Below are 14,378 nucleotides of genomic sequence, written 5' to 3'. Positions count from 1 at the left end.
TAGTATGTAAATAAAAATTATTGGTTTTATTAATATAAGAATTACTAATATGCCAAGAAGGAATATGTAATACAAAGGAAATATTATGGTAAAACAAAAATGTACAAAAGCACTATAATATTAAAGATATTTAAGAGAAAACAAAATTCAAATAAAATTCTGAGGTTAGCTCTCATTAAAATTACCTTGGAAATTTCTTAATTTAAATTGAAATCTTATACCACATTAATTTATTCTTTAAATTAAACTTAAGTTCTCACTAATATAACATATTATAATGTGTAGTACTGTAGTGCAGTATTTAATCAAATTTTAATGTGAGAGTACGGTAAAACATAATATTCAAGTTATAAAATTTCATATCGAAACAATGCTAAAAGAAAAAAAAACAATAGTCCTTTTTAAAAAAATTCATTTGAATATGAATTTCAAAATCAATTTTTCGTATTTTAAGAGCATGAAACTTACAAATCATATTGTGTATGAACAAATTTCTTTAATTTATATATTGAATATTACTAGCTATGAATTAAAATTATTTAATATTCATTTTTAATATGTATATATTTAAGAATTATATTATATTTTAATAAATTTTTTTTTTGATAAATTTTAATGAAAATTTTTTCAATGTTACTTAAATATTAACATGCTGCTGCAATCTGCACTCCAAATTTTATAACATTTTTTTTATATTTCACTGTTTTCCTTAAGATTTCTTAAATTAATTTTTTTATATTTTACATTTGTTAAAATTATGGTGGCTTTAAAGCAAAAATAATAAAAATAATAAATTGTTTGAAGTGCTTATTTGATAGAGTGTATAAATTTACTGCCATAAAAACGAAAATATAAGAACACGAATTTTGTAGGCTTATTACGTAAATTTTAAATAGATGATACCACCAGTGAAGTAATACTAATTTTATTAATCCTAAGCTATATTTTTTTTTAAATAAATAAATCTATTGAATATTTTAATCGTAGAAATTATTATATTCAATAAAATTAAAATATTATCTAAAATGTATTTACTATTTGTAATTTATATATAGCCATATATATAATAATATATACAAGATAATGTATAAAAGATTTTGTATTAATTGAAAAAAAAGAACTGTTTCTTGAAGAAAGCACAGAAAATAAGAAACAAAATTTTCGTTGTTAAACAGAAATTATAAAATAAATAAGAAAAACTTTTCAACAAATAAATAAAAACAGTAGAATGTGTGTGATTGGTTTAGTAGTATTTCAATTAATACCTTAAATATTTATACACAGATCTATGATTGCACTTTATATTTTAGTCATGATGTTTATTTTTTCCTTTTTTTTTTAAATATTATATTATATTGGGTTTACAATGTGAATAAAGGAATCGTCCCACAATTCTACGTAATTTTTTTTTTATTTCTTATATTTGCATTTTGTAAAAAGAAATATAAAACACATTTACATTTTAAAACTTGTATTTGCTGGTCAATATTTCTAGTATTTAGTCGTTTTGATCCCAATAAAGCTTCTGTAATACGTAATGCAGCTTTATACTAAATTATGCAATATTTTAATAAACTGCAATTTATTTTAATATCTAAATAAACTGATGTGTATCAGAAACATGTTAAACACTTGAAATTTTAATTTTTTCAAAAACGTAACAAACTGTCAAATCAGAATTCTAAAGATTTGCGATTTTTGAATTTGAAATAAGCTTTTTGATTCATTCACGTTAACAAAACTCATGAAAAATATATCAAAAATATACTTTTATCAATTTAAAATTTTCTAAACACTTAAAATTATTTTTTTTATAATTTTTCGAACTTTCTAAAAGTTGATTACTCTCCAAAACTAAACGTTAGGAGTAAATTTAATAAAGCAAAAAAAAGAAAAGGTAAACATCAACGACATAATTAAATTAATAACTAAAATACTTAAAAATAATCAATTACAAAGCAAAAATTAATTTAAATACAAACAACACAATTAATAACAATCGGAGGTTGAATGTTTTTAACATTTTCTTGTTCTCAAAATAACAAAAACAAAAAAAATTTTTTTTTTTTCCCAAATCTCTTGATAAATTTTATTCTGAAACACATTAAATTTTTTATATACATACATACATAATGTTAATATTTTTCATTTTTGTTCTATTTTAAATACATCTAAACACAACAGGAAAAAAAATAATAAAACGCAACGAAAATAAAAAAGAAAACTTGTTAACTTATTTATTACCGTTAATGAATTTATAAAGATAAAAGTGAAAATTTACAAATGACAGAGCAAAGTTCTAAATATTGATTGAAAAACAATATAAATTTATTAAAATTTCAAATTAGGTGCTTGTTAATCTGTAGTACTTGTGTTATTATTTAAAAAATAAATAACAAATTCTATAAAATGCTGTTACGCAGTATAGAAGACTTATCCAATAGTATATTTCCTTATTTCTAATTAAAAAAAGGGTACTTAGCTTTATGCAATAAAAAGTGAATGCACTGTAAAGTTCTTTATAATTGCACTATTTAAGTTATCAGGAAAAAGTATTAGATAAGAATTATAACACCAAAAATTTACTTTAAAAAAGGCTCTATTCGGCTTAGTGACTAATTGGAATAAATAAATTCATCAACTTTAATAAATCGTTAAATTGAATAATTGTGTGTTTGCAAATAATATATTACTCAAAATGAAAAATTATAATTTCATCATTATTCACTTATTTATATATGAAATATGTATTATTTTTTTTATTTTTTGTTTTTATAAATATATATATTTATTACATAAAAAAGAAATATATATGCTTTTCTTAAACTTTTTTAAATATTTTTTTTTTTTGGTTTGGTAAATACCAAGTATTTATGAAGGAATTTTATTCCTAATTACTAAAAAGAAAAAAAGAATTGATTGAAATTAAAATTTATATTTGAATTTTTAAATTTATTTAAAAAATATACTTTAACTTGTTCTACTTTGTTTTTGTTTTAGAAATGTAATTTTTACATTATACGTAAAATTTAACTTGAATGTTACAAAACATTTAGAATTTAAAATGTAGACTTATAATCATATATATTGGATTTAATTATTTAGAATATTTGAAATGATAGGCTTTTTCGGTATTTTAATTTATTTTTCGGTTTTTAAAGTGAACGAACTTAATATGCAATGTATTAAATATAAACTTTAAACAAAATATTGTATCATTATAGTCTTTGTTTTAGTTTTTCTTCTTATTTTCAAACTATAATTTATTAAGAGTTAAAAACCTGAAAAACTTTTGTGTTTGAATTTAATTATGTAGATTTAGTTCTTTTTGTTTTAGGCAGTAGTATAAGTTTGTTTGAAAAAATGTGATAAAAAATTCGGATTTCAAAGTTTGTACATAACATAATTTTGCTATTATACAAAGTAAAATTATTTTATACAATATTTAATACAAACTTAAAATACCGAAAAAGCACAATATTTGAAACATTTTTAAACAGGTTATTTTGTAAACATTATTTTAAAAAATTATTTAACAGTTTAGTCACCAAACTACTGTTATTTCGAATAACTTTATGAAATAAAATATTTAAACCAATACATACATATGTAATTTTTTAATATTATTGATAATGTATTTCGAACGCTAAATATATTAACGCAAAATTGCGATTTTCTAGACTCTACATTTAAATTTTTAAATGAGTCATTCAAAGTTTCGGAGTTATATTATAAAGCATTGAGCTTTCGAAATACTTTTTCTTGTATTTAATCGCAAATTTGACCCAAAATACATTATCAGTAGCATATAAAACGAAAAAACTTTCTAAATTTAAATATTTTGAAAATTTCAAATAAGTTTTTTTTTAGTTAATATGTAAATTATGGATACTAAAGAAGAATATAACAGTAATAAAAATTGAAACGAACTGTACTTTAAAGAAACAAAAAAAGTTAACATAACAAAACAATAAAAGGATTAATTATTAATTTTTTTCGTTTTTTTTTTTTTTTGTGTTTTGCTTTTTGTTTTATTAATTTACTTTTCAATTTAACGAGTTAAGGGTCGAGAAACCAATGCAACATGTTTTAAAATCGATGAAGGACTAATAGAAGATATATCATCAACATTATTGTAGCCATAATCTAAATAACCAATATTTTTCTGCCAAAAAGCTGAATCATTTGAATCAAAATCCTTAGCCATATCCAGTTTAGTGTTTAGGGCCCATAAATTGCAAGAAATTATTGTTGCACCACTTGTTGATGATGCTGTTGTATCGTTTGATGTTGTAGTTGATGTGACTTTCGTTTCATCATTATCATCACTCATATTAACAACATAATCATTCAACTTAGCTTTGATTAACAAATCTTTTCCCATCAATTCGATTTTATTCCCACCAAGTATAAAGTTTTCATAAAAATTGAAATGTTTCTTTTCTTTTTTTGAATCACCACCACCAATAATATTTTGGTAATTATGTAGAAAATTTCTGCAATTGTTACTTATTTCAAATTTTAAATTTTCTTTTCCATTACCAATAATATTATTGATGGTGGTATTGCTTGGGTTTTCGTTTATATTTGATGAACCTTTTGAGAAAACGTCGCTAGATATATTATTGTTGTTAGTCGACGATATCACGATTTCGGAAAAATTTTGGCCTTCATTCGGTATAATTGAAGATATTTCCTTATTGCAAGAACTTGTTACCATTTGTGAAGCTGAATGACGACGTTTACGATCGATACGATTATTTTTTCTTGTAAATCCGAAGTAAGGATTACTATTTATATTAAATGGTGTCGAAGATTCATTTTTTAAAGATTCTGCATTTTCTAAAAAAAATATTAATGGAAATAGGTGCTAAATAATTAACGGTTTTTTTTTCATTTCACTTATGTTTAATAACTTACCCGTGTTAGTTTCTTTGAGAATGTTGCTATTTTCAGATATGTTTGATGTTCCAACTTTTTGATTCATATTGTTAGAATAAGTCTTGGGCAGATTTTCATTTTCATTATTTTTAAAATATGTTTTAGAAGATTTGCAATTATTATCGCTACCGTATCTGATATGTTTTAAATGCTCAAATTCGAAATTTTCCTTTTTATACTGAGCTTCAGTTTTGCCTGGAAAATTTTGTTTGGAGCTTGTCTTAAGTTCCTGTTTCCAGATATCAGCTAAGTTTGAGTGTTCCCATTTTAGTTTCCCAGAGGAATCATTTGCATCAAGTAAATTGTTATTGTTGTTGCTGCTGCTATTAAATCGTGTTAAATATTTATCCAGAGGCTTCAGCTCATTATGTTTCCAGATTATCTGCTCATCATTGGTTAATAAACCACCGCAAAAACTTTCAATCTCCGTATCATTTCGTTTATATTCCTTGTGTGTATTATTTTTATTATTTATTTTTGCATGAACATTAGCAGCTTGAATAGCTGCTTCACCAAGAGCATTTGCCAAGGATTTTGCATTTTCTGGTCTTAATAAATCAGCTATAAGTTTTGTAACATTATAATATAAATCGGTTTGCATTTCGTCTTTAAATGGGATGTTTTCCATATTATTGCTTTTAACGGATTCGTTACATAAAAAATTATTTTCATTTGAAAATAACAGTTTTTTGTTTTTCGATTTTTTATTTTTATCGGAACTACCGACAATTTCGAAATCTGTTTCAACGATGTCACTAGCTAAATTATCGCTATCGCCTCCGCTACTACTACATGTTCCTTCTTCCCAATCACTTCCAATAAACAAATCTTGCATATATTTTAAGTCAGACATTATTTCATCGCCTTCAATTTTTAATTCATCTTTAAGTAAGCGATTTGCCGGAAATGACTCTAATTCTTGATTGAAATTACAGGCTGCACATGAGCCCCATAGAGTATGGTTATCGTTGTTATTTCCAATTGACTTATACTTATTTAGATCCATATTAGCCGAACATTTTTGACGTATGTCAAACATGGACCAGTTTGGTAATTTTTTACTTGAAGCAAACTGATTGTTGTTATTGGCAACTGCTGCCATTATAACTGCTGCTGCTGCTTTTGCTGATTCTATTGTACCATTGTTGTTTGATGAGCTATAAACAAATGAATTATCAAATTTTTCATAATCTTCAGTACTGGTAGAGCTTCTATTTTCTTCTTCGAAACAACAATAATTTGAGGCATTTTCACTTTCTGATTCGCTAATAAAATGACTATAATAGTTTTCATTGAAATTTTTAATCCTAAGATTTTGCAAATCTGTAATGTTTTCCAAAGACATTTCATGTGGACTTCGTGGTGGTGGATCAGTTTGACAATATTTTTCATTTTTGTTGTTTATACGAAATTTTAAGACAAATTCTTCGTACTTCTTTGTTACAATATTTTTGCTAGAATATTTTGAATTTTGCGCACCTTGTACTTTTTCGTTTAGAGAATGTTTATCACCTTCACACAAAACTGCACCACCTTCAAATTTATTGAATTCTAAAAACTTTTCCCCGTCATAGCACAAAAATCCACTATGTGACCTCTCATATTCGATTTCGTCTAAATAATTGCATATGTCAAATACATATCCGTCTACATAGGTTTGTTTAATTGGTCGAAAATGTGTGCGGTCAGATGTGAGCAAATTTTCATCTTCAGTATAAGTTGGCACGTAGGTTTTGGACAGCATATTTTTATCAAAATGGGCTTCTTGATAATTAGATTGCGGAGAATTGTCAATATTTTGGTTTTTAATTCTCGAATACTCAATAAATGCACTGCTCTTTGCATGATTTTCTAACGTTATGGGTGGTGATATTGACTTGAAACGATCTTTATATTTTCTGTACTGATCATTGATAAAACTTTCATTTTCTTTAAGGCTTATTTGCTGAAACGTCTGTTGTGGGTGCTTATTATAAGAAGAAATTTCTTCGTTATATGCTTCGCTTATATAAGGTTGCACATAGTTTGTAGCATCATTTTGTTGTAGATTATTAGGTGCAATATTATAGAGGTTGTGCAATACCATTTCTCTAGCCCCATAATTCAAATTAGAAATCGAATTTTGATGATCCACAGAATTTGTAGGCTGCTCTTCAAAAGTAATTTCGTTAATACCTTCTTGACATTTTGTAATATCATGGGGATAATTTTCACAAATACTTTTTTCCTACAAAAAATATATTTATTCTTTATAAATTTCCCAATTTTTATTTAATTTAAACAGAATTAATATTACAAGACAGCAAAAGCAATACAAAATTCTTTATAAACCTCAAAAAAAAAAAAAAAAAGAAAAAAACAACTATTCCAAAAAACCTATTATGTATATTTACAAAAAAAAACTATTTCCTTGATTTTTATTGAATTACCTTAAAATTTTTATATTGCATGGACTTTTTAACACCAGCATAAAAGCTTTCGTCATCATCATAATTTTTTGATGAGTCTGACCAAATGGAATCTTGTAAAAATAAAGACGGAGTCTGTTTTGAAACTGTTATTACATTATTTTGGTTTGGCATAGATAAAAAATCTCTTTGTTCAATATTTTCTGATTGATTTTCCTCGTTTATGTTTTCAAATTTATTATTATCATAACGATGATTATAGTAATTTGTCCAAAAACTATTTAAGCCCTGATTTTGTTGCACTGATGGTAAGGATCTTAATTCCTCTGATGTGCCTGAAAAATTGGAATTGTCATTTTGATCGGCGTTGTTTCTCCATAATGCCTCAACACTGCTATTAAATTTCGCTTTAAATTGTGCAAAATCATACTGTTGCTGCTCGATATTAGAACAAAAACTCATTGAAGAGTCATCATTATTATCAATTATCATATCTCTTTCGTACAAGCGACGTTGCGCAGAACTCAAACGAGGATCATTTTTTATTTTAAACTGTTTCTCAGTGTCAATGTTTTCCATGCCACTAGTATCTAACTCTGATAATGAAGTTAAATTTTCATGAGTTGAATATCCCTCATCACTTAATAAATTATTTTGATCCATATTAACATTCAAATTATTAGAGTTTACAAAAGGAGTATTGTTAGCATTTGTAGTGCTTGAAATTTCGGGTTGCATAATATCTGATGAAATTGAATATTGAAATTTTGGACCATTTAAATTTGTTGCCAAGTTTTCTTTATTTTGCAACAAATTCGACAGAAATGAATTTTTATTTAAATGATTTATTGATGTTAAACCATAAAATATGTTTTCAGCATTTTCTTCTCGATCATTCACAGTTTGGAATTTCTCACTTTTAATTTCTTCATTAATAGTGTTATTTACAACATTACCATCTCTTTTCTTGTTACTAATATTACTTAAATCTTCATTATATGCGGCACTTTCTGATGTACTACGATTTCGGTTATTTTCTCTGACTATAAATTCTTTTATTAAGTCGCGACCCATTTCCCACGATCCCTCGAAATCCGTATCCCAGGTTGGGGAACAGTTTCCTGAATAAGAACTTTTCCGTTGATGATTATTGTTCGTTCGGCCTTTAGATAAAGCTGAAATATTATAGTAATTAAATTATTTACAATTTTAGCCTAAATTTTTTCAAGGTTTACCTTGATTTCGTCGACGTTTTGGTTTTCTTTTCACCCCAGCTGTATTAATGTTGCTTAAATTGTGATTATTTTTATTATACATTTCATTTTGGTTATTAATATTAGTAGAATTGAAATAGTTACTATCAGTGTTAAAAGAGTGTTTATTGCTATTATTATTACTATAGTTGATACTGTGGATGTTATTATTATTAGTTTTGCTACTATTATGTGAATTATTATAATTATTGTTGTTGCTATTATTATTATTATTATTATTATTATTACTGTTATTATTATTATTATGATTATTATTATTATTATTAATATTATTATTATTATTAGTATTATTGTTATTAAGGTTATTATTTATATTAGTGTTATTAATACGTTGTTGAATAAATGACGTTGTTTTGTCATTTGGCCATGTAAGTGCTTTGGTATAACGATTAGAATTTCTAAAAGAATCTTCCATCTCTTTAGTTAATGCTGGAAACGCATTATAATAACGTTTTCGAGGATCTTCAATATCTTTTAAATCAATAATAACACGAGCTTTATTAGATTTATTATTACGTTGTTTAGTAAATATATTCAAATTAATAGAATTTTTATTTCGAATACTATAGCTTTTGCTATATTCTTCTGTAGAAGATGTAACAAAAGAAGAGCTATCCGCTTCTGTTGCTTTTGATGATGATGATGACGAAGATGATAGCGAAACACTAGTACTAGCTCCAATATCACTTGTTTCGGTTGCAGATCCAACTACAGTTATAAAATTTAATATTTGCCCAATAGTTTGATATTCGTTTTCATCAGAATCTAGTTGCTTTTCTATATCATTCAATTTATCGCACAATTCATCAACTAGTGTTTCAATATTAGATATCTTTATATTAAAGAAAAATTTATTAAATAGATTTTTAATTTTCTTCTATTTTAATAATAAATTTTTTACCTCTTGTTCAGAAGAGACAGCTTCAGTAAGACATTGAATTGCTGTTAATTTTTTTAGTGTATTTGCATCCGTTGGAGGATAATAATGATGATGGCGTTTTTGACCCTTTCGATTAGTTAAATATGTCTAAGTATAAAAAAATAGAAAAAGATTTTTATTAAATAAATTTTTGTATTTATTAAAAAAATTTGATATTTTTTTTTTATCTAAGATAATTGTATTAAAAAAATATATTATGTATTTTCCAGTTTTCGTTTTGCCAAATAAAAACATTGTAGACATTTTGTTTATTTAGTTAGTTTAACTTAAAATATCGAAAAAAAAATGATCAAAAACAAAATATATTCAATTATAATTACTTCTAAATTGTTGAACTCAATAGGATCGTTTATCTGAACAGATGAATGTAAAAGAGATAAAAGAAGTCTAGAATAGATTAGAGGTGCCTCAACGCCTAATTGCTCCAATCGTGATACTAACCAATCAGAGATGGCGTTCACCGCACGTGTTGATACAAGCTGGGGATACTTCATACCTATTTACATGAAAAGGGAATTTTTGAAATTCTTTAAAATATTTTGTCATGTACAATTAGGTATTTTGAAAAATTTTGAATTTTTTTTTTAAATCAAAAATGTTTGACAAAGTCAATAATAATTAAAAAATAAATATGGTAATATAAGTATGTATAAAATAAAAGAAAATTAAAGCCAATAAATTGTAACTAAACTTATTTAAATTTTGTGATACTAATTGAATAAGAAAATCAAACATTTTTGCAAAAGATATTAAAAAATATATTTTATTATAATTCTATGTATACTTAATAAGTCTACATAAATCTAGTAATTTTAAAATTACTGAAATTAAACAAAAATTTTAACAAGCACATTTTTTTGAAAAAATTAAAAATATAATATCTGTACGAGTATATAAATTTGTAAAATAATCTAATAGTTAAATAAAACAAATTTTTTTTAGAGTTTGTGTTTTTTTTTTTTATTTTTTTGAGAGGTTTTTGATTTTTCTAACTTGACTTAATCCCCATAGAATCATGCATCCGTTACAGAATATTCGATTGTGTATCATGCGTGTTAATAAAATAATTCAATAACACTAATAAAATCTAAATGAGTGCTAATCATATTGAAAATAAAGTTTATATTACATGAGATATGTAGGTATGTGTTTGAATATTCTGAATCGGATTTAAGTAATATGATCGCTTGCATTACTTCTAGTCGTTAAAGAAATCTAATTCAATTATATTGAACATTTACTTTATTAAATAATGTAAGATGCATATTTATTTGGAAACTGATGAAAATTAAATTTTAAAAATTTATTTTTAATGCAATAAGATTTATTTTTAAATCAAACAGAATAATTATGTATTATTAGAACCATACTGACAAAATCCTAAAGTTTGCTTGGGAAAAAATTAGGTTAAAAACGAAATTTTAAATTGCATAAGAATGTCTTTAATTTTTATATGAACATAACTAAAATTAATAATAAAATTGAATAAAACGGAATTGCAAGTAATAATTTAATGTTATTATAAAATTATATTAATTTTATAATAACATACTTAACACTTAAGATACTTTTTCTCTAATTGAAAATTAATTTTTTTTAAATATATGATTTTGTAACCTAATTTTTGTGTATAAAATTATATGGAGAAAAATAAAAATTATGGTTTCATATTGAAAAATTTCAAAATTTTATCTTTAATTATAGACAAACATAATTTATTTAATAAAAATATACAAATATTTTAGCATAACTAAATATTATTGTTTTGTTAGTATTTTATAAAGCCAGAAACAACGTACACAATACGCATTAAAATACAAATCATAATAATTACATGTAATTATATTAGTGCAATTTGGATAATATAAAATACAAACTAAAAATTATGTTAATATGTAATATAAAAATAAAATATAAAAATAATTTATTTATATTTACCTTAAAACTATTTAGAAACAGTGTCATTCAGATATTATATAAAATCCAATTTCAATGAAATTGGATTTATTGGCCGCTTTTATTGGGCGCCTAAACAGTAGACGCTGCTGGCCTATCTGATTATTGTTTCGTAGTTTTTTATTCATGTTGCAATGGTGCCTCAATGTAAGATAACAATTTTAAATTGTTATTGATAATATTTTGATTTGCCATTTTGTATAACTCAATTATAATATTTATATATGTATATATATTTTTTTTTTGTAATTTTTTGATTTTAATTAAAATTATATTTTTAAGCGTTTTAAAATCTGCTCTTTTGCGTTTTCTTTTGTTGCTGTTTTAAAAAAATTTAAGTAAAAAACGCAAAAAAAAATTAAATTTTTTTTTTTAATTTTGTTCAATCAAGAATTTTTTTTGTAATTTAAGATATTTTTTTCAACAAACTTTTATATAGCTGCAAAAATTGTATATTAAATAGAGCTTCTTGTAAAGATGTTTGAAACCTCTTTCAATTAATATTTTGTTTAAAAATAAATTTTAATACTTGTATTCTTTTTTTTTAGCAGTTCCAGTTAATAATAATATCAAAAGAATATTATTTTGAAATTTTTTTAAATGTTGGTTAATAAAATAGAACAGATTTGTAAACGAAGAAAAATATTAAAATAAAAAAAAATAATCTATTTTATATTTTCTTTCAAATAAATATTTTTAAAAATTACTTTCTTTTGTTCTTACATTACAATAATGTAAATTTTAACAATAATTATTATGTATAATCAATATATATGTATATATGTAAATATATATAACTGTTAAAATAATTCGTAAATTTCAAAATCAACTATCAATGGATTTTTTTTAAAAATTCATGTTGCTTAGTATTTTATCTCATTTTTTTTTGATCCTTAGAGTCGTGATATATTTTTTGCACCTTTTCTTTTTGCTGACAGCTGTTACAATTTTATTGTGTATATTATTTCCTTTTTTCTTTGTATGTATCTTTCTTATAGTTGCAATTTATCTTTAAAATTTATAGTTAAAATTCTTTTTCAAACTTTAAATTTGTGTTTCCAAATGAATTTTCCTCGTTAATTATTTATTTGTTTTTTTGAAGTATGTATGTATGTATTTTAGTTTTAGTAAATTTTTAAATTGTTTGCCATCTATTTTAGTAATCTTTAATTTTTATGTGGTTGCAATTTTCTATTTCTTGTTAGGTTTTTCTATTTTGAAGTAAATTAATGTTATATTTTTTTTATTTATATTATGCCATTTTTTTTAAATTGTTGGCAAGACTAATTCATTTTCCAAAACAAAAACAAAAATGCTACGCAATGTTTATCTGAAAAATAAATAAAATTAGAGAAAAAATTAATCAATTATTTTTTAAAAATGTATTAATATATTTGGCTTTTAAAATACATAAATATATTTTTTGTAATAAGGTTTATCCAAAAATTAAAATTAATCAAAAAGATAAGAATAGAAGATTAATTTTATATAGGTATTTGAAAGTCATTTAAAATAAAATATTGAGGTGCAAAATTAAGAAAATTATTTTTATCTTTTCTAAATAATTTTTTCTTTAATTTAAGAACAATTAATTTCATTTTTCTTTAATATTTAATGAATAATAAGATGTTTATTTTTGAAATATTAAAGAATATCTTCCATTTATTTATTCATGTTTTATGTGGATTGGAAATCTACAGTAAATTCAATACATATAAATTTATTAATGATTTTGGTAAAAACATGTGTGTGTCACTTAGGAGGAATATTTAATTAAATAGTATTTAAAGAGTATGAGTTTTAAAAAAATTCGAATACCATCAGATTCGGAAGAAAATTCTATACTTAGGTGAAAATGCGTTCACGAATGATCTGTCTAATTTATTGATACAGATTAAATTTTAATCGCATATTTAATCGTAAGTATCATAATAAAATATTTGGCGTAATTTTTTAAATCTCATAACCTTTACAGTTTCTCATTGTACTAATTTTATATTGAAATTAAAAAAAATTAAAGTAAATTTTTGATTTATTTTAATTGATTTGGGAGCCTTCTTTGCAAAGCAAGGTTAATCCGGCACTGCATTTATGCTCAATAATAATGAATAATTTTAAGCAAAAAAATTTATATTTTGGAAAAAAAACTAATGCGCTAGTAAATTACTTTACATGTGCACATGTGCGTATAAGTGTACTTAATATTTCTATATAATATAAATTATATATAGAAATATTCTTTCTATGTATTGAAACATATAATAAAAACATATAATACGTACAAGTATTTAAATTTTTTTTCATGAAATTGTTATCATTACATATTTTTTCACTTTGAAAACAAAATAATATTTTTGCTTTCTTTCTAAAACCGGAAGCAAATCAAATGAAATGAAATGAAAAATACAAACATAATAGCGTTATCACAGAGAAATAATTAATTAAAAAGAATGTATGACGTAGTCTTTTACTTTTTCCTTTTTTTGAAAAAAAAAAAAAAATAAAAAAAGAAAAAACGCAACGTTAACTCTTTTCAATTTTATTTTATAAAATACTTACCTAAAGTATTTAGGTCGATTTCTTATTATAAACAAAATAAAAAAAAAATAATGCGTATTTAAAAGACAAAACTTATAATTTTTAAATGTAGTATAAAAGTATTGTAGTAGATCAAGTGTATTTACATGTACTTATGTACTTTGAACCTAGTAAGCACGACTATACGGCAATTAATGTATAACCGTTAAAATGTACAACATACCACGAACCGCAATATTAACGTTAAGAGCTGATTATTTTAGAGTGTTAAATACTGTTTCTAAATATTCTGTTTAATAATGTTAAAAAATATAAAAAAAA

General features: G+C 23.3%; 1 protein-coding gene across 4 annotated transcripts in view; it reads right to left on the bottom strand.

Annotated features, from left to right (window-relative positions):
• Positions 1-1,984: 1,984 nt before the first annotated feature.
• The window catches only part of LOC129619154 (putative uncharacterized protein DDB_G0282133), a 30,111-nt gene continuing 17,717 nt past the window's right edge, over positions 1,985-14,378 (bottom strand). For 3 of the 4 annotated variants that reach the window (XM_055534251.1, XM_055534250.1, XM_055534252.1), the window contains exons 2-8: positions 11,502-12,849; positions 9,884-10,059; positions 9,525-9,650; positions 8,585-9,455; positions 7,371-8,524; positions 4,921-7,168; positions 1,988-4,842 (exon numbers count right to left, since the gene is read on the bottom strand). In XM_055534251.1, coding sequence (XP_055390226.1) covers positions 4,052-4,842; positions 4,921-7,168; positions 7,371-8,524; positions 8,585-9,455; positions 9,525-9,650; positions 9,884-10,057 — 5,364 coding nt within the window. In that variant the 5' untranslated portion in view covers positions 10,058-10,059; positions 11,502-12,849 and the 3' untranslated portion in view covers positions 1,988-4,051. Of the gene's footprint in view, positions 4,843-4,920; positions 7,169-7,370; positions 8,525-8,584; positions 9,456-9,524; positions 9,651-9,883; positions 10,060-11,501; positions 12,850-14,378 lie in introns of all 4 variants that reach the window. The other variant, XM_055534253.1, reaches the window with a different exon arrangement.

The sequence above is a fragment of the Condylostylus longicornis genome, unplaced genomic scaffold (genome assembly GCF_029603195.1).
Source record: "Condylostylus longicornis isolate FDR11 unplaced genomic scaffold, ASM2960319v2 ptg000010l, whole genome shotgun sequence".
Taxonomy (NCBI): Eukaryota; Metazoa; Arthropoda; class Insecta; order Diptera; family Dolichopodidae; genus Condylostylus; species Condylostylus longicornis.
The sequence above is the reverse complement of the archived record's forward strand: the minus strand, read 5'-3'. Positions and strand labels throughout refer to the sequence as shown.